The sequence below is a fragment of the Phacochoerus africanus genome, chromosome 12 (assembly GCF_016906955.1).
Source record: "Phacochoerus africanus isolate WHEZ1 chromosome 12, ROS_Pafr_v1, whole genome shotgun sequence".
Lineage (NCBI taxonomy): Eukaryota > Metazoa > Chordata > Mammalia > Artiodactyla > Suidae > Phacochoerus > Phacochoerus africanus.
Window position 1 is genome coordinate 56,122,526 of NC_062555.1, and position 19,264 is coordinate 56,141,789.

Consider the following 19,264-nt stretch of genomic DNA (forward strand, 5'->3'; position numbering starts at 1 on the left):
TTCTGCGGTTGCTGATGTCATCCCTCTGCTGGGTTCCACCTGTTTCCCAGGATGTGGGAATGAGTGGGCAGTTGGGGTCTGTCCCAGGCTGCTCTGGAGGCGGGGAGCTGAGGACGAAAGATGTCAGGCACAGGGCTGCGTAACTGACTCAACTGAGCTGTAATCCTCAAATCGTCCCAGCTCCTTGCATGCTGCAAACCTACGGGAGGACAGAGCGCCCCTCAACCCACTGTGCAGCCCAGTTTAGTCAACAGCAGCTAAGCCCGGTCCTGTTCCTACTTCTGGTCATTTTATTTTATTATTATTACTATTTTTTAGGGCCACACCTGAAGCATAAGGAAGTTCCTGGGCTAGGGGTTGAATCAGAGCTGCAGCTGCCGGCCACAGCCACAGCCACAGCCAGGCCAGATCTGAACCACGTCTAGGACCCACACTGCAATGCATGGCAACACCGGATCCTTAAGCCACTGAGCGAGGCCAGGGATCAAACCCATATCCTCATGGATATTAGTTGGGTTCTTAACCCACTAAGCCCCAACGGGAGCTCCTACTTCTGGTCTTTAATCATGAGCAATGGGCTTATGCAGCTGTGTTCCTGGCAGGGCTCAACAAGGTTTCATTTCCTTTAAGGGCAAAGCAAGCCACCTTCTCCAAGGAGGAGAGAGAATTCCAACCCTCAGAGTCAAAAGGTGAGGCTGGAGGAATTTCTTGTTCACCTTCCAGAGCCCGTGAATAGAGGCCAAGTGGCAAACTGCAGGCATGCTCGCCCTGAGTTGTTTTGAAAACTGTGTGTGGTTTTTTTGTTTTTGTTTTTGTTTTTTTTGGTCTTTTTGCCTTTTCTAGGGCCTCTCCTGTGGCATATGGAGGTTTCAACGGTAGGGGTCTAATTGGAGCTGTAGTCTCCGGCCTATGCCAGAGCCACAGCAACGCTAGATCCGAGCCTCGTCTTCGACCTACACCACAGCTCACAGCAACGCCGGATCCTTAACCTACTGAGCAAGGCCAGGGATCAAACCCGCAACCTCATGGTTCCTAGTCGGATTCGTTAACCACTGAGCCACGATGAGAACTCCTGAAAACTGTGTTCTATTTCTCATTTCTAAGTTGTCGACACTGAATCAGAAAAGTATGTCTGTGGGTTGGATGGTGAACATTTGTCTCTCCTCACTGGGGGATAACAGTTTGATTTTTTTCCTCCACAGAGCAGTGCTGTCTAAAGTAGGTTGTGGAAGGAGTTCCTGTTGTGGCTCAGAGGTAGTGAATCCAACTAGTACCCTGAGGAAGCAGGTTCAATCCCTGGTCTCGCTCAGTGGTTTAAGGACCCAGCATTGCCGTGAGCTGTTGTGTAGGTCCAAGACGTGGTTCGGATCCCATGTGGCTGTGGCTTTGGTGTAGGCTGGCAGCTGTAGCTCTGATTCAATCCCTAGCCTGGGAACTTCCACATGCTGCGGGTATGGCCCTAAAATGGAAAACAAAAAAACAAAACAACAACAAAAAAAGTAGGCTGTGGGCAACTTGGAAATCGACCACAAGGGTCTAAAAGTAAAAACAGGGAGTTCCCTGGAGACTTTGTGGGTTAAGGACTCAGTATAGTCACTGCTGTGGCGTGGGTTCGACCCCTGGTCTGGGAACTTCCGCATGCCATGAGTGCGGCCAACATCACCACCACCCCACCCCCCCAAAAAAAGTAAAAGTTAAAACAGAACAATGCTACTGGAACCCAGAGCAAATGTTGTGAATCCTACTTGGCTCTGTCCATATGGTTAATATTTGATTTTCTCCGTGCTCGCCGCGGGTCCTTACGGAGGTAGCACATCTGCTTAAGAGTTAAAAACAGGTGTCCTCCCCAGCTGTAAACAAGACTTTCAGAGCTGATTCTGGGGCCCCGGTGTGGGTTTGGCATAACAAAAACGGAACTCTGAACACCATGAAACTCCAGTTTGAAGGCTAGACATATCAACGAATTAGGCTCTCCAGGGGAACAAAGACTCTTAGGAATGTCACCGAGAGGAGAAGGACGAGGTCGTGAAAGGCAAGGTGCACCGCGATCGACCGTGCGCCTCGGAGATGAGCGTGACTCCGTCTGTTTTCATGGGGAGCTGGTTGACATTGAAAGCAGAGCTGCCTAAAAATAAACCTCAAAGTCCTAGCTTTCCTGAAGGAGCAGCACAGCCTCCACTTGAAATCACCCATCATTTCTGACATCCAAAAGCAGCCGTGGAGCACGTAAGAGACCTTCTCCTCCCGAAGGCTGGAGGCTCTGAGCCCACGATGGCATCACTCCTGTCCCAGTCCAGAAGGACACAGAAATTCCCCCAGCACTTTCCCTGGTACCTCTTGGCCTCTGGGTCCTAAACTCACAGAGCTTGTTTGCTGGCAGAACAAAGACGCTGCATCCAAACCCACCTGTGACTACAGGGGAAAGGCGACAGAGGTGGCCAATCAGCTAACCGGAATATACAGAGATTATTCTGGAGGATTGGGCCCAGTGTAATCACAGGTGTCCTAAACAGTGGAAGAGGGAGATGGGCGACGTGGTGAGGGAAGAAGCAGGGTCAGAAAGATGCTGTTTGGCTGGGGTTAAAAGGTTTAAAGGAAGAGCACTGCAAGCTAAGGAATGTGGGTGGCCTCTGAAGCTGGAAAAAAAGGAAACATATTCTCTTGGAAGCTTCTGGAAATGAATGCCAAAGACTCCTTGATTCGAGTCCGCTGGAGTTAGGTTGGACTTCTGACCTCTTGGACCGTAAGATAGTAAATCTGGGTCATCTGAAGCCTCTCAATGTGTAATCATTTGTTCCAGCAGCAAGAGAAAAAATGAATATACCCACTCTCAGGAAGCCTCATTTCCAGAACCCCACTGCAACTCAAGGACTGGCCGACAGAACCTGGGGCCTCTTGGCCCATAAAACCTACTCATTTACTTTTTTCCTAGTGAAACCCCAGCATCTCAGGTTAATCCCGGGAAAGCATGATATAAAATGTCCAGGTACCTTCTAGATTTGTGTGACGCCATGGGGTGGGCTAGGGGGAGGGTGCATCTGGAGAAGCTGATCTTTTTTTTTTTCTTCCTCATTTTTACTGTGGAGAAATGCAGCACCATTGTCAGAAACTCAATCCCATTCCAGGGGGCTTGCTTGCATTGATGTGACTTTTACAATCCGCCTTTTCTGTTTCCCTGGTCTTTATTCTTCAAAACGTCCCCTTGTGCTTTGAATGTTTGGATCATCTTCTACGATGATCTGAATCTATAGACAATTTTCACTTCTAAAGCATGCAGATTTTGGGGGTTTGCCCTCAGCACGCTTCAGGTGAGATTTGATACTATTTAACACAGCAACCAACAGTCCTGAATTAGAAGGTGAGTACTTTAATTAGAATGCTAGAACTTGGAATAGCTGCTATAAGGATATTAATAGATTCTGCATACATTGGTGCCCAGATTTTTGTGATTTGTATGTTAGCTTTATTTTAACTGGAGAAAAAACAGCAAGAGAGCCTTTGAGTAAGTGACTGTATTATGGACCAAGGACCCTTTTATGTACAGATCTGCAGCACCCCCTTGGAGTGAAGATGAATTACAAGGTCTCAAGCCCTATTTCAATCCCTTTGCTCCAGATGATCAGGGACTCTGATTTCGCTACCAAGGAACACACAAGGAGTCATCAGACCAGAAGGAGAGCAGAAAGAAACCCCCAAATCTGGTGTCGGGGTGTGATCACACCAGGACCACATGCCAGAGCAAGGGATGGTTGGACCCACTGAATAAAAGTAAAAATAGAACCAGGACACTCACCCTCATGTTTCCGTTCACAGCTTTGGGTGTGTGGTTGAACGCATGGGCGGGATCCTTGTTGTACACTTTGAGAAGAGATCTGTCCTGAATGTTCCTGGAATCAAAAACATCCATAACTATGGCAGATGAAAGGAGTCTGATTTTGGCCATTTCCTCCGTCTGCCCGTAAGGATCAGGTAAAAGACATCCACAGACAATCCAGCCGTTGTGTGCAAGGAACCAGACAAGAACTTCTGTTACCATAAAAATTGGCAAAAAATAAATAAGGCAAAGGAGAAAAAATGACTTCAGCTTTTCTTTCCTTTTTTTTTTTTTTGAGGGAACTATTATTCTTTCTCTGTAGCTCTCCGCCCATGAATATCGGGTAGCTTCTTTCAAGATTCTGAGCAAGGAAAGCTAACACTTTAAGAAACAATAAAGCGCCCCTATTTACAATACGTTCAAAGAGATTTGGTTAATATTTAAATATTTAATTGTTTACTTTGCCCAGACACCTGGTTTTCTGCTTATCTCACGAATGCACGCAAACCAAAAACGCTTTTTCCCTTCAAACACCTTCAGAAGAGAAAGAAAATGTATTTGCAGCCTAGGAAAAAAAAAAAAAAAAAAGGCCCACGGAGATCAAAGGTAGTATTTTTATGACCCGCTGCCTTTTTTTTTCCCCTTCCACAGTGGATCTTTTAAAAGATTGTTCTACATATACATTGAATGACTGGACGTGCAAGGTATTTAGAAGGAAAGGCAACGGAGAAAACCCTGGAGTCAGTCACACTGCAGCAGAAGACAGAACCTCATCCTGCTAAGAGCCTACCTTAAAGTTATTTCAGAGCTTATGAATGCCTATGAGGTCCTTCTCCCTCCATCTTCCAGTTTGCATCAGCAGAAGGGCCCCCCCAAGGCACTCACACAGCCCCGTCTACACCGTGATTCCTGCCGGAACCACGAGCTCAAGGGCTCCGGTGCGAGGAGTTACATTCCTTTCCTCCAGGTGCAGCCACACGTTTTGTGGGCTGATGGCAATCACGGAGATGATTGGGTTGTGTTTTTGTTTTCCACAAAGTGGGGATCCTTGGACTCGTCCTGTTTCCCTCCTTCAAATATCCATCAGTAATTGCTTTGAAGCAACGACGAGCCCAAGCTTGCATGGGTGCTCCAGATTTCAAGCACCTCATTAGAAGTCTGCTGAAGTGAGCGGGGGGGCGGTCCTTATTATTAGGTGACTAGGAGGGAAGGGTTCACCGAAGGAGGAGAGGGGGGCATGGACTGCAGGAACTCACCCTGAGGCTGGGGGCGGGGCGGGGGGGAGGGGGAGATGGGGGGGGCAGAGTCCCGAGGGAAGATGTGAAAGAACTGAAAGCCTTGCTTGAGCCACAAAAAAAAAAAAAAAAAAAAAACCAGAAAACTTCATGTGGTTCTGAAGGTATTTTAAAACAGGAGGTTGGTTTATGATTAATTTAGAAACATGTTCATCCAAGATGAACCAACAGTCAAGGCCCAGATTGCATTTACCATGGCAACATTTACAACACAGAATTTCAACCTAAACTCTCCGTAGCATTTCCCTAAGGAAAATAAGGAGACCCCCAACACGATGATGAGAGAGCCAAAAAACATGTGTTTGACAAATATACCCTCAGCCCAAAAATACTGGCTGTGGGAGTTGCCGCTATGGTGCAACGGGATCGGCAGTGTCTTGGGAACGCTGGGATGTAGGTTCTATTCTATTCCCGGCCCTGCACAGTGGGTTCAGGATCCAGTGTAGCCACGGATGCCGCAAGTGCAGCTCGGATCTGATCCGTGGCCCAGGAACTCCATGTGCCACAGGGTGGCCAAAAAAGAAGCAAACAAATGAACAAAAACACTGGCTGTGAAGTGAAGTATGTCTCTAGATTTAGGAAGATTCAAGCCAGTGTTTTGAGGTATCTATGAGAACCAGGGGGCGAGGTTCTCCCATTCAGATAAAATGTAACTGAGTTATTTTCTGCATAAAAGCGAAGAATGACAATTCCTTGGAAAGGACATAGATGTGATCATGTCATATAAATATTATATTCATCTCTCAAAAAACACATTTACCACTTACATATAAATGGATAAAACAAAATACTGAAAAGTAAAATTGTAGACAAATTTATAAACAAGTGACTTTCCCCTTAAACATTTGAAGTGAGATTAAAAAAAAAAAAAATCAGGCTATCAGGAGAGTTTCCATCGTGGCTCAGTGGTAATGAACCCAACTAGAATCCATGAGGAAGCAGGTTTGATCCCTGACCTCACTTAGTGGGTTAAGGATCCGGTCTTGCCGTGAGCTGTGGTGTAGGTTGCAGACGCAGCACGGATCCCAAGTTTCTGTGACTGTGGCATAGGCTGGCAGCTCCAGCTCCAATTTGACTCCTAGCCTTGGAACGTCCATATGCTACAGGTGCAGCTGTAAAAAGTCAAATGAAAAAAAAAATCAGGCTATCAGAACTGCACCCTAAGGATCAATAAGACCAACACTTTTGCAAACAGAAACCAACTAACTGGAAGTTATTAATATTTACAGTGATCCCTTGTCTCAAGCCTGCTTTCAAATGCTTTATCAACGGAACTGGCATCAGGAAGGATCCTCTCAGTTTGGAAGTTTGGGGACCTTTTGCTCTGTCTTCACTCCCATTTCCAAAGAATGTGTAGGGAAAGCCTTAATACTCTGAGGCTTGGGAAAGCCTCGAGAAAATCGTGACTCCTTGTACTAGAAACATCCTTGCACGGGCTGCAAGACTGTGGGGTCCAACTGTTTACAATAATCTCATCGGCCTTGAGCTCCACAATCAATAGTGGCTTCGAGTAGTTTCATTAGTATTTGCTACGATCCTATCCCTCCCTTTCCCGAACTGCAGAACACAGACATTCAAGATCGTTGTAAAAACGGCACGTCCATGTAAAAACACCACCCGAGATTATGTTACTGCGAACACAGTGATCTGTAACCTGCCACATTCACCTTTAAGCGCATGCTTTGTAAATTCCATCTTTTTTGGGGGTGACAGCTTGATTAATAATGTATTTCAGAAAAAACGAACATGAATTTTCTGATACCCATGAATATTTAAATGTGTTTTCAAAAGCAGAAAGGTTGGGCAACAGATAGAGCACCTCTACCTTAGGGCATGTGTCAAATGCTGAAAGTTCTAAATTACTCACACATTTTGGCACATGCCTAAATATGTCGCTTCTGATCACTGTTAGATATTTATCAGTTTACCTTTATTATGCACTAGAGGCTTTTTTTTTTTTTTTAAGTGGATCTTATTAATTCCATGATGAAGAAACAGGACAGCCTGCTATCCCTACAAGGAAGGAACCCAGAAATCCAAGTGGGGGCCTAGATGAAATTGGGGCGAGAATATTCTGAGGGAATAAAAAAATTCTTGACCAGGCATGTGGGCAGTCAGGTTTGAGGCTGGGCTTGGGAATTAATTGGCTGCATGATCTTGAATAAGTCTCTCTCGTGTTTCTCTCTCTTTGTTTTTTTCTTTTTTAGGGCTGCACCTTGTGGCAAATGGAAGTTCCCAGGCTAAGGGTTAAATGAGAGCTGCAGCTGCCAGCCTATGCCACAGCCACAGCAACACCAGATCTGAGCCACGTCTTTGACCTACACCACAGCTCACGGTAATGCCAAATCTTTAACCCACTGAACGAGGCTAGGGATCAAACCCACATCCTCATGGATCCTGGCACTGAGCCATGAAGGGAACTCCCTTGAATAAGTCTCTTAACTTTTATGCATCTGAGTTACTAGTTCCATCAAAATGAAAGGGCTGGATGAGTCAATCATTTTTTTTTCAGTTCCAAAATGTTTAGCTGCACTATACTATACTAGAAACAGCTTGTTTGTGTTGATTTAAATTCTGTTTCTCAGGCTTGTTTGGCTGGAAGGGGTCAGAGGCTCCTTTCTGCCCAATACACATTACCACACGGTCGATAAAGATGCTTTTCTTTCCATGCCACCTGCCAGAGTGTGAATCCATTTAGCCTCTTTTAGAGCATATTTTACTAGGAGCCCTGGAGAGGGGCCACCTGGAAAATGGTATCCTTTTGGAAAGGCCAACTACTTAAGAAACAAATGGAAAAGGAGAATGTTTCTCAGCCTCTTTTTTATGAACAAGAGCACAGAGTTCATTGCTGCATTTTTTTTTTTTTTTGTCTTTGTAAGACTGCACTCACAGCATATGGAAGTTCCCAGGCTAGGGGTAGAATCAGAGCTGGAGCTGCCAGCCTATGCCACACAGGATCCGAGGTGGGTCTGTAACCTACACCACAGCTCACGGCAACGCTGGATCCTTAACTCATTGAAGGAGGCCAGGGATCGAACCACATCTTCATGGGTACTAATCGGGTTCATTACCATTGAGCCAGTACAGGAACTCCAAAGTTCACTGCTCTTACTCTAACTCACTCATGTAAATAATGGCCTGGTGGAATCATTACCTAAAATGCCCATAGGCTCTGCCATTGAGAAGGAGTTGCTTAATTCCTTCTGTAAGTAGAACTTTCAATTCACATGATCTCGGCCCTTTCTGGCCCGTTGTTTCCCTAACTGGTGCATAAACAGTGGACTGGCTCATCTCTCTCCCACTCTTTTCAGAGGTAACATGCTAAGGTCTACGTGGAAGAAGTCTGTCCTTGCGTTTGCGAAGCACACCTCGTAAATGAGTTTGAGAAAAGCAGACAGTGGATTCACACCCAGGGAAAGACATGCTCGCCAAACAGGACAGCAGCTGTGCTTTCTTCCCTGGGGCCTGGAGCGATGAGGACTTGGGACCCGTGGTCAGTGCAAGCAGGTGGATGCACACTCACTCACACAGACAGACACACATGACGTAACTGCTTACCTTACATCATTTAATTCGTAATAGACATTTCTGCTTTCATCTTTGATGTAAATGGCGACACTGGGTGACTCCAGCATCTTCATGGTGAGCTGCTGTGGAAAGGCACTTACGAAGAGGGCACGGATTGTGTCTGCACTTGTGATTTCATTCGGCATCCTGAGCTGCTTGGTTTCATCTCCGTACTGGAGATAGAGAACCCCTGCAGGCAAGGTGGACACAGTTGTCAGTCACAGATCAAGGCTCACACAGCACACGGCACAAGCTGAGCCGCGTCTGCGCTACCATGGGCAGGGGTGTTCAGGACAAGCTTGCAGAGCTTGTAACTAAAGATGTGAGTTTGGAATGTCCAAGGAATGCACCCTCTGGTTATGATGTAAATACCCACTTTTATTCTTTGGAGTCCAGGCAGGTGTTAAAGAGGCTAATTTTCACTATTTTAGAACCAAAGGGCCAAAAAGCTAACCTTTGGTAGCCTAAAGCAAATGATATTTAATCCCCTTGAAAGATATATTTAGGAATTTGACCCCAGGGTGATTATTTTTTTTCCCTACATCTTTGACTGACCAGGAACGCAATCACGACTGCAAAAGAGAAGCTGGACAATTTTAAGTCTTTATAGACCATTCAGAATGTTTCAATGTTTCAAGTGGAAATGCTATAATATTTCTGTGACTCTATTTTATTTTTTTGGTTTTTGGGCTGCATGTGCGGCATATGGAAGTTCCCAGGCTAGGGGTCGGAATCGGAGCTGCAGCTGCCGGCCTACACCACAGTCATAGCAACACTGGATCCCAGCTGTGTCTGTGACCTACACCACAGCTCATGGCAACACCAGATCCTTAACCCACTGAGCGAGGCCAGGGATCAAACCTGTGTCCTCATGGAGACTAGTCAGGTTTGTTACCGCTGAGTTGCAACGGGAATTACTGTATCATATTTTAGATTCCTCTCTACTCAGATATTTATTTATTTATTATTATTTTTTTCTTTTTAGGGCCGCATCCACAGCATATGGAGGTTCCCAGGCTAGGGGTCCAATCAGGGCTGCAGCTGCCAGCCTACACCACAGCCACAGCAACATGGGATCCAAGCCACATCTGCAACCTACACCACAGCTCACGGCAACACCTGATCCTTAACCCACTAAGTGAGGCCAGGGATCGAACCCATATCCTCATGGATACTAGCTGGATTCTTAACTCCTTGAATGCATATTTATTGAATAGTTTTACCAAATGAAAATATCTACCAGAAAAGAGTCTGGGGCCCTGAATGTTTGAGAAGGAAAACGGAACCTATCAGTTACATGATGAGAAACACCAGCACAGGATCACAGAATTTAGAGTTCCGGGTGGCATGTGACTGCCCATGAACCAGGTCTCCCAGCTACTACGCCCCTGAGAAATGTTCCTTCCTATGCAGAGTGTGGGCTTGGCCACGGGGACATGCGTCAGTGTGATGCAAAAGGGCGGCTTGATCCACGTGTGCACACGAGAGCTTGTCTTCTTGGTGACCGTGGTCTTAGATGTTCCCTCACAGAACCAAGCTTCTGTGGAGTCCATCGGAGGCACGTGCAGAGGCCACATGAAGAAGAACTGACGCCCCAGTGGACAGCCGCTACGGAGCACCCACTCCTCAGCCAGGATCACTGGCCAGTCATGTGCGTGCACCATCTGCAGAGGGGAGCCCTCCGTCCCTGGGGAAGGGAGCTGCGCCAGCTGATCCCCATGGAGCAGAAACGCTAGGACCCCTCCAAACGCTGCCCACACAGCAGCCTCATGAGCCAATCAACAACCGCGGCTGCTTTTCACTATGTTTAGGGTCATTTGTTATTCAGAGATAGATAACTGAGAGAGGGTGTGGAAGGTCCTGCCATTTAACTGGAATCCTACATCTGTGAGCATCTACTGAGTCACTTACTGGTATCAGCAGAGCAATTTTGGCAGGACGGACTCAAAAGAGAACAGAATGTGACTCAGTTAAATATTCACGTGACCAATTTATTTCCACCTCCTTCTGAAAGCCCATTCACATGTCCACGAAGAATAAAAAAGCATAAATCAAAGAATTAAGGGAACAAGAAAAGAAACAACAGCAGGCAAGAGAAAGTTGACCGCTAGATCTCCAAGCACAGAACTCTGCATAATGCAGGGCCAGGAAAACACAGGAAATGAGGCGCAGACCCTTCCGAATTCAGAGTAAGTGGAAACCATGAGGGCTGACTGAACTTCTTGTTTGTTTGTTTGTTTTGGCCATGCCTGCAGCATGTGGAAATTCTTGGGCCAGGGATTGATCCTGTATCACAGCAGTGAAAATGCCGGTTCCCTAACCCTCTGAGCCACCAGGAAACTCCTGAACTTTTTTTAAAAAAATTATAGTTGATGGAGTTCCTGTTGTGGTGCAGTGGAAACAAATCTGACTAGGAACCATGAGGTTGCGGGTTTGATCCCTGGCCTTGCTCAGTGGGTTAAAGATCTGGCGTTGCCGGATGTAGGTTGCAGATGCGGCTCGGATCTGGCATTGCTCTGGCTCTGCAGAGCAATGTGTGGCCGGCAGCAACAGCTCTGATTAGATCCCTAGTCTGGGAAACCTCCATATGCCATGGGTATGGCCCTAAAAAGACAAAAAGACCAAAAAAAAAAAAATTATAGTTGATTTACAATGTTGTGCTAATTTCTGTTATACAGCATAGCGACCCAGTCATATATACATATGTATACATATATACACACACACACACATATATAAACACACATACATTCTTTTTCTCACACTATCGTCCATCAGGCTCTATCCCAAGAGATTGACTATAGTTCCCTGTGCTGTAGAGCAGGACCTCACTGCTTATCCATTCTAAATGTAATAGTTTGCATCTACCAACCCCAGCCATACTCCTCATCCATCCTACTCCCTCTGTCTTCCCCTTGGCAACCACAAGTTGTTCTTTATGTCTGTGAGTCTGTTTCTGTTCATTGTGCCATATTTTAGATTCCACATGTAGGTGATATCCTATGCTATTTATCTTTCTCTTTCTGACTTATTTCACTTAGTATGAGAATTTCTATTTCTGTTGCTGCAAATGGCATTTTTGTTCTTTTTTATGGCTATATAGTATTCCACTGAACTTCTTTTTAATGTTACAGCAAGTTTCTCACATCTCCCTTTCCACCCAGTTCAGCCAAGGAGCTCCCCACATCTACAGGAGAACCACTAAAGAGGCTGAAGCATGCGGCTGGATTCTGGCTCACCAAGCACACAGGATTCTGGCAAAGGGGCTGACACCTCAGTCAGGAAACTGGAGGAAGCCCTGGAAGAAAGCTGCCTGTCTCCTGAGAAGAGACCAACAGATTCTTGAGGATCAGTTCAGGTTCTGTCTGAACTGACATGAAGCAGCCCAGACCAAATATAGAAGCTTCCAGCGAGCATGACCGGGCTTCGCTTCTACATGAACAGACTAGCAAGGATTAACGAATGTTTCCAAAAAGCCTCTTTCAAGTTAGAAACCAACAGAAAACAGAAACTCAGAGAGATGAGACAGTCCAAGAGAAGGGGAGCCTTTGGAGAGCAAGATCGAGCTCAGGGAAGAGAAATGACAGAGTCACCAGAGAAGAAAAAGTGGATGAGATTTCAGGAAGGGGAATCAAAGGACAAAGGGATGGAGAAAGGGTGAGAACCAAGCAAGAAAACTGAGAAGGACTTCAGAGCCTCTCAAGTTCTCATAACGGGGACTGGGGTAAAGAGGTCAGGAAAAACAGAACAGTTTTCTAAAAGTATTTCACGATTTTTTTTTTTTTTCTCCCCAAACAGAAGGTCATGAGATGGGAGATTGAAAAGGTTGGTGAAAGGCTGAGTGCAATCAGGCTTGTCCCTGAGACATTCCAGATGGCAGGGGAAACACAGAGATTCCTCCAAGTCCCCCAGGGGAGGGCAGAAAAGTCGCAAAGGAAGGATCAGGATCCAGGAGGGCATTTGCTTTCACAGCAGCAGCCCAGAAACCAAAGACAATGGGAAACAGCCTTGAAAATCTGGGAGGAAATATTTTCGATCTAAGTCTCTACCTGCCCAAACCATCAATCGGGTCGTTTATTCAAGTCAGCCTCTCCGGGAGGCCTCCCCTCACCCCCCTTCTCCAAAATTTCAGCAGCCTTTTTCAAATTTTTTCTGGCCTACACTAGAGCCACAGCAACTCGGGATCCAAGCTGCGGCTGCAACCTACACCACAGTTCATGGTAACACCAGATTCTTAACCCCTGAGCAAGGCCAGGGTTCGAACCCGCAACCTCATGGTTCCTAGTCAGATTTGTTAACCACTGAGCCATGACGGGATCTCCTTCAGCAGCCTTTCTGCCTAATGTTTCCTACCCCATCCCCGCTTCATTTCTGTTCCTGAGCATTTTTCACCATATACTATAATTCATGTTTTGATTATTACTATTGTTTATTGTCAGTGTCTCCACTCCACTGTCTGCTAGAGTGGAATGCTCATAAGCCCAGAGATTTCTTTCTTGTTCTTTTTAGGGCCGCGCCTGCAGCATATAGAAGTTTCCCAGGCTAGGGGTCAAATTGGAGCTGCAGTTGCAGGCCCACACCACAGCCATGGCAATGCCAGATCCCTGATCGAGGCCAGGGATCAAACCCGAATCCTCATGGATGCTATGTTGGATTCTTAACCCACTAAGCCACATTGGGAACTCCTGGATTTTTTTTTTTTTTTTAGCATTTTTGTTGTTGCTGCCCACCATGGTATCCTTAGTCCCTAGGATATACTACCTGTGACGTCATAGGTTCTTAATAAATGTCTGTTGAATGGATGAATGAATGAAGGACTTCTTAGTCACCCAAAAGGAATGTCCACTTTGGGGTCCACCCAGGCTATAAGAGCTTTTACCGCATCGTGTAAACAGGCTGGGAATCCCATTCCTGGTCTGGACACTCATGAGAACCACATTCTGATTGTCTCCGTGATCGAAACAGGCCTCCTCTCTGTCCACCACTGTTTTGATGCTCAGCTTCTTCAGGGAGTGAGTTTTCCAGAATTTCCTTGCTGTCACATGTTCTTCAGAGCACAGAAAAAGCCTTTCAAGCCTGTCTGATCACAGAGGGTGCAACGTTTTCCCCCCAAACGGGCGATGTGGTGACTGTCCCTGTGATTGCTAATGTCACATCCAAAGGCCAAAACAACCACTCTTGAGGTCTGAGCCCCAGCCCTGCCTGGGTGGGGCCCTTCATGCGGGCCACTCATGGCCCCGCTACAGTCAAATCTCACAGCCTCATTCCCCCAGAAGAGCTTGGTTCTCATTCCCACATCTGCACTCTGTCCGTGTGTGTGCTTGAAATAGAATTTGTAGGCTGCTCTGATTTGGAAAAAAAAAAAAAAAAAAATTGGGCCTAAAAACTACAGTTACCTCAGGGTCTGGCTGGTGCAGCTGCCAGCTGGGTACACAGTCCAGTTACAGATCGTGAAAATCTGAAGACGGGAAAAATGCCTTTACAAACAGAGGAGAACCGTCTTTTTACACTTGGTTCTGTTTGCCTGCAGTTCAGGGAAAGGTATTTAGAAGTGCTTAAACTCAGAAGGAATTCTCTTAATCTATGATGGCGTTTTGTTGGCACAGTGATGAGACTCAGCATGCCCTGGCATTCCTCCCTCGCTCTGAGTTAGTGCCCGCTGCTCCAGATTCGGGGGAAATCTGAAGAACTTTGGATTCCAGCCTCCCTTTTTATGAGAAACGGAAGAGGATAAGGCCAATGCATTTATAGAATGACTGCTCTGTGTCAGAAATGGTACACACATGACTTTGTTGAACCAGCATCTCTGATCAAGTCAGTGTTGCAGCCCCATTTCACAGAGAGGGATAAGGAGGCTCAGAAGGTCTATGTAATTGGCTTCCAGTTACAGGTGGTAAAATGGCTTAACTAACTTATATATCCAATTCGGTCAATCCACAGAAGCCATGCGCTCTCCCTGGAAGCGTGTAGCCTCTGAAGATTGGCCTTTAGTCACATCCATCTCCTCCACCCATCCTCTCTGGACCATCCTTGTTGGCCTCACGCTTTTAGCCTGATCATCTGCTCAAAAATGTGGAAGTGTGATGAGTGCAACTTGGAAAAAAGATTCCTGTCTTCAAGTCTACTGAACTCAGTGATTAACTGTGGTCAGAAACCATTCTCGTGCAGGGGGGAGTGGGGGAGCTGGGGTGGAGGGAAGGCCAGAGCCTCGAAAGCAAGAGTGTTGAAAGGAACCTCACTCAACACTTGGAGACTGCCCCCGCCGCCCCGCCCCACCTTTTCAGGACTGCACCTTTGGCATAGGGAAGTTCCCAGCTATGGGTTGAATCAGAGCTGCAGCTGCCAGCCTACACCACAGCTCACGGCAACGCCAGATCCCTAACCCACTAAGCATGGTCGGGTATTGACCCTGCATCCTCATGGATACTAGTTGGGTTCATAACCCACTGAGCCACAATGGGAACTCCTTGGAGACCTGCTTAGAAGCCTGACTGCTCAAGAGTTCTTCCATCTCAATGGCTCTGCAAAGGGAACACACATTTCTCAGCAAGGACTCCTGATGACATTTTGGAAAAAACGAAGTGCACTTGGTAAGTTACCTCATGAGACCCATCCTCGTAATCTCCTGAATCTCAGAATCAGTCCTAAGAGGTGGGACATCTACAATACTCTTGATCTGAATGTGGCACAAAGATTTTCACTGGGTGACTTGCTGTGAACTGAATATTTGCATTCCTCCAGAATTCATGTTAAAACCCTAATCCCCAATATAATGGTATTTGGAGGTGGAGCCTCTGGGGGAGTAATTAGGTCATGAGGGTGGAGCCCCCTGATGGGATTAGTGCCCTTATAAGGAAAGGTGGGGGAGAGTTTCTTTTCTCTCTCTGCTGTCACATGGGGGTGGAAGAATACAACTAGATGACAGCCGCTGCAAATCAGCAGGTGGGGCTTCCCCAGATCCTTTGAGCTTGGACTTCCAAGTCTCTGCAACTGTGGGAAATACCTGTTGTTTGGGATACTCAGTCTTCTGTACTTTGTCATAGGAGCCCATACGAACTAAAACAGACCTCAACCTCCTATTCCTCTCTTACCACCCCCAATCATGCCACATCCCTAGGGTGCCAGACCTGTCCTGGACATCCCGCTGCCCCTTGAATTTATCAAGCACACCCACCCTCCACTCGGTGCCTTCCACTTGGGGGACCTTCCCACCACTGCTTTGCTGGGCACGTGTTCTACCTCTGAGCCATCTTCCCCTAACACTCCCCCAACACTTTCCCCTAAGAATTGAGAAATCTGGAGTTCCCATTGTGGCTCAGTGGTAATGAACCAGACTAGTATCCATGAGGATGCGGGTTCAATCCCTGGACATGGTCGGTGGGTTAAGGATCTGGCGTTGCCATGAGCTGTGGTGTAGGTCGCAGACATGGCTCGGATCCTGCATTGCTGTGGCTGTGGTACAGGTCGGCAGCTACAGCTCTGATTTGACTCTTAGCCTGGGAACTTCCATGTGCTGCAGGTGTGGCCCTAAAAAGACAAAAAAAAAAGGAATTAAGAAATCTGTCTCAAATACATTCTACTATAACTGCAAGCATGGCTTTTAATTCTGCATTATAATTACTGGTATTCCTCAGAGGGTAATAGATTACTATCTAGTATCTGGCACATGTCAGCGGCAGATATCTTAGTTGAAATGAAATCAGTTCTCCCTATCACGTGGCCAACTTAATCTGCTGGACATTCACCTTCAATGCTTTCTACAATTCCCCTAAATGGCATTTCCCACAGGCAGATGATGGTGACAATTCCCAATGACCTCAACTCCTCACTTTCTCCAAATTCAATGTAAGATGAGGGAAATCAACACGGGCATCTTAACTAAGGCAAATGGTTAATGCCTTAAAAATATAAAGAGCTCTTCCATGACTGCCTCAAGACCTGCCTATTCAGAAGCATCAAGGCGTGGGAGCATCCCTTGCAAAGCCTGCATGGCGGCAGCCCAGCAAAGGGCGCAGACGGAAGGTGTCAGGGGGCAGTACCATGAGCTAGGGGTGGGGGCGCGGGGGACGCAGCACCAAGAACACAGCAGGAAGGAAAGCAAGAAGAAAAGCCCTCTCCAGCCCGGCGCCTGATAAGATGAGGGTGGGCGAGTCCACCCTCATGGGCGGGGAGTTCGGGGGCGAGGCTCATGACCCGGCTGGAGGACACCCAGTTTGACGTGGCCAATGGCACTGAATGACGAGGACAACTTTAACAACTCCCCAGCCTTGGGCACCACAGCCCCTGAAACAGCAAGCCTCTATCCAGCCAAAAGAGCAAATGGGAGAATCCCATGTCACAGGCCTTCCAGTGAAGACCTGGCCCTGGCCATCCAGCACTCTGCCTGCCTGCCCCACTCCTCGGAGCCCCAGGGAGCACAAAACAGAATGAGGAGACTCAGCACCTAAAACAGGCAGCCTCACCCACTCACTGCGGGGAGGAGCTGGACTTGCTGGGGGCAGGTGCCATGATCTGCCCCCGCCCCCGTGGCCCTGGGCTGGGGCTGGCCTCTGCAGAACCTTTTTGGGGAAGGGGGCACTCAGGTGGATGCCTGCATGGACCTTGGGTCTCCGAGAAATGTCCTGACCATCCCGCCCCAGGGCATTTGCCTCCATCCTCACCCGGGATTCTGGCTTCCCCCATGCTCCCAACTCTGCCCCCTTCAAGCCTCAGGGTGTCTATACCCACAGCCCTTAGGGACTTATGGGGCTTGGTGGAATGTCCCTTCCCAAAACCCTCCCCTTAGGTGGCTGGTAGTAAAGGGGTAAAGCTCTGGGCTCCTCCCTCTGCCACCTATCCCAGTGCCAAGTTAAAAAAAAATTATTAAAAAAGTTTAGTTAAAAATTACATATATATATATGTAGGGCTCTTATAATATTCTCTGGTGGAAAAACAAACAGTTTTCAACTTAATAAGAAAGACACAAATATTAAAATAATCAGATAGCTTTCTAAACTCATGAAATTAGCAAAGTTTTTACAATAAAATAAACAGTGCTGACAGGGGTTGAGAAAATGAGTTCTCTCGCATACCACTGCTGGGAAAGTAAGCTGATACCACTTTTCCAAAGAGCTATTTGTCAATATGTGTCAAAAGGCTCCAAGATATACATATGGTTTGAGCTGGTAATTCAGCATTTACACATTTATGTACAAAGAGGCTCAATAAAGCATCATTTATAAGAATAACGAGTGTGAGGGGTGGAGTCCAGCATTAGAGGGTTCATTTAATAAATCAATTCATGTAATAAATCCATTCACTGGAACACTACACTGTAATTAAAAGGAATTCTAAAAGAAAATGACATAGAGGAGAAAAAGTCATATTTTGCCAAGTGGCAAGTATGTTATACAAGAGAAAGGAACTACTACATTTTTTAGAAATCAACTAATCTCCTCAGATTTCCCTTCGTGGCTCAGTGGTTAATGATCCCGACTAGGACCCATGAGGATGTGGGTTCAATCCCTGGCCTCGCTCAGTGAGTTAAGGATCCGGCGTTGCCGTGAGCTGTGGTGTAGGTCACAGATGCGGCTTGGATCCCGCATTGCTGTGGCTGTGGTGTAGGCCGGCGGCTACAGCTCTGATTAGACCCCTAGCCTGGGAACCTCCATATGCTGCAAGTGTGGCCCTAAAAAGGAAAAAAAAAAAAAAAAATTAATCACTTTGATGACAATGATGCATCCAGGCTTTGTGAGGCCTGAAGTTTATTACAACTTTGAGGGATCTCTTTAGGAATAAGAATACAAAGTTAGAAACACAGAACTTAGTATGAAAGTAAATTATTTATTTGGAGGGTCTGAACCTTGGTTTCATCAGGTTCATGGTTAAGTCTACCTATTTGATGAATTACCAGAGGGGTTGCCTTTGGGTAGTAAGTCCATGGGTGATGTTCTCTTCTTCATTTTCTGTATTTTTTACATTTTTTTTCTAAAACTAGTATGCTTTGATTTGATCATCTTAAAGCTAATCCCCCAGATCTAAAGAGAACTGGGCAATTAAGGTCCGACTCAGTTAACTGGGTAACTTTTTAAACTAGAAGAGATGCTCTGGGCAAAGAGGGGTGCACATTCTAAATGTTTCAGTGAAGTTGGTAGAATGTAAATTGGCATCTGAAATGGGAAAGACATCAGTATTTAAGGTAAGCAAAAGATTCTAGGATAATTAATGTTGTGGTATATTCTTAAGAGACTATAATTAAGAGTCATGATTTAAGAAAGAAGTGTGGAGTTCCCATTGTGGTACAGGGGAAATGAATCTGACTAGTATCCATGAGATGCAGGTTCAATCCCTGGCCTTGCTCAATGGGTCAGGCATCTGGCATTGCCAGGAGCAGTGTGTAGGTTGCAGACATGACTCAGATCCTGTGTTGCCGTGCCTGTGGTGTAGGCCAGTAGCTGTAGCTCCGATTCGACCCCTAGCCTGGGAACCTCCATATGCTGCGGGTGTGGGAAGAAGAAGATGAAGGAGGAGGGGAAGGAGGATAAGGAGGAGGAGGAGGAGGAGAAGAAGAAGAAGAGGAGAAGGAAGTGTAGTGCACAGAGAGGTACCT

The 19,264-nt window shown here is 46.5% G+C and overlaps 1 protein-coding gene across 14 annotated transcripts in view; it reads right to left on the bottom strand.

Annotated features, from left to right (window-relative positions):
• Positions 1–19,264, bottom strand: part of KIAA1217 (KIAA1217 ortholog) — a 460,197-nt gene that overhangs the window by 104,703 nt on the left and 336,230 nt on the right. For 13 of the 14 annotated variants that reach the window (XM_047755381.1, XM_047755384.1, XM_047755385.1 and 10 more), the window contains 2 exons: positions 8,668–8,866; positions 3,794–3,887 (listed from right to left, as the gene is read on the bottom strand). In XM_047755381.1, the coding sequence (XP_047611337.1) occupies positions 3,794–3,887; positions 8,668–8,866 (293 nt within the window). Of the gene's footprint in view, positions 1–3,793; positions 3,888–4,604; positions 4,797–8,667; positions 8,867–19,264 lie in introns of those variants that run through there. The other variant, XM_047755382.1, reaches the window with a different exon arrangement.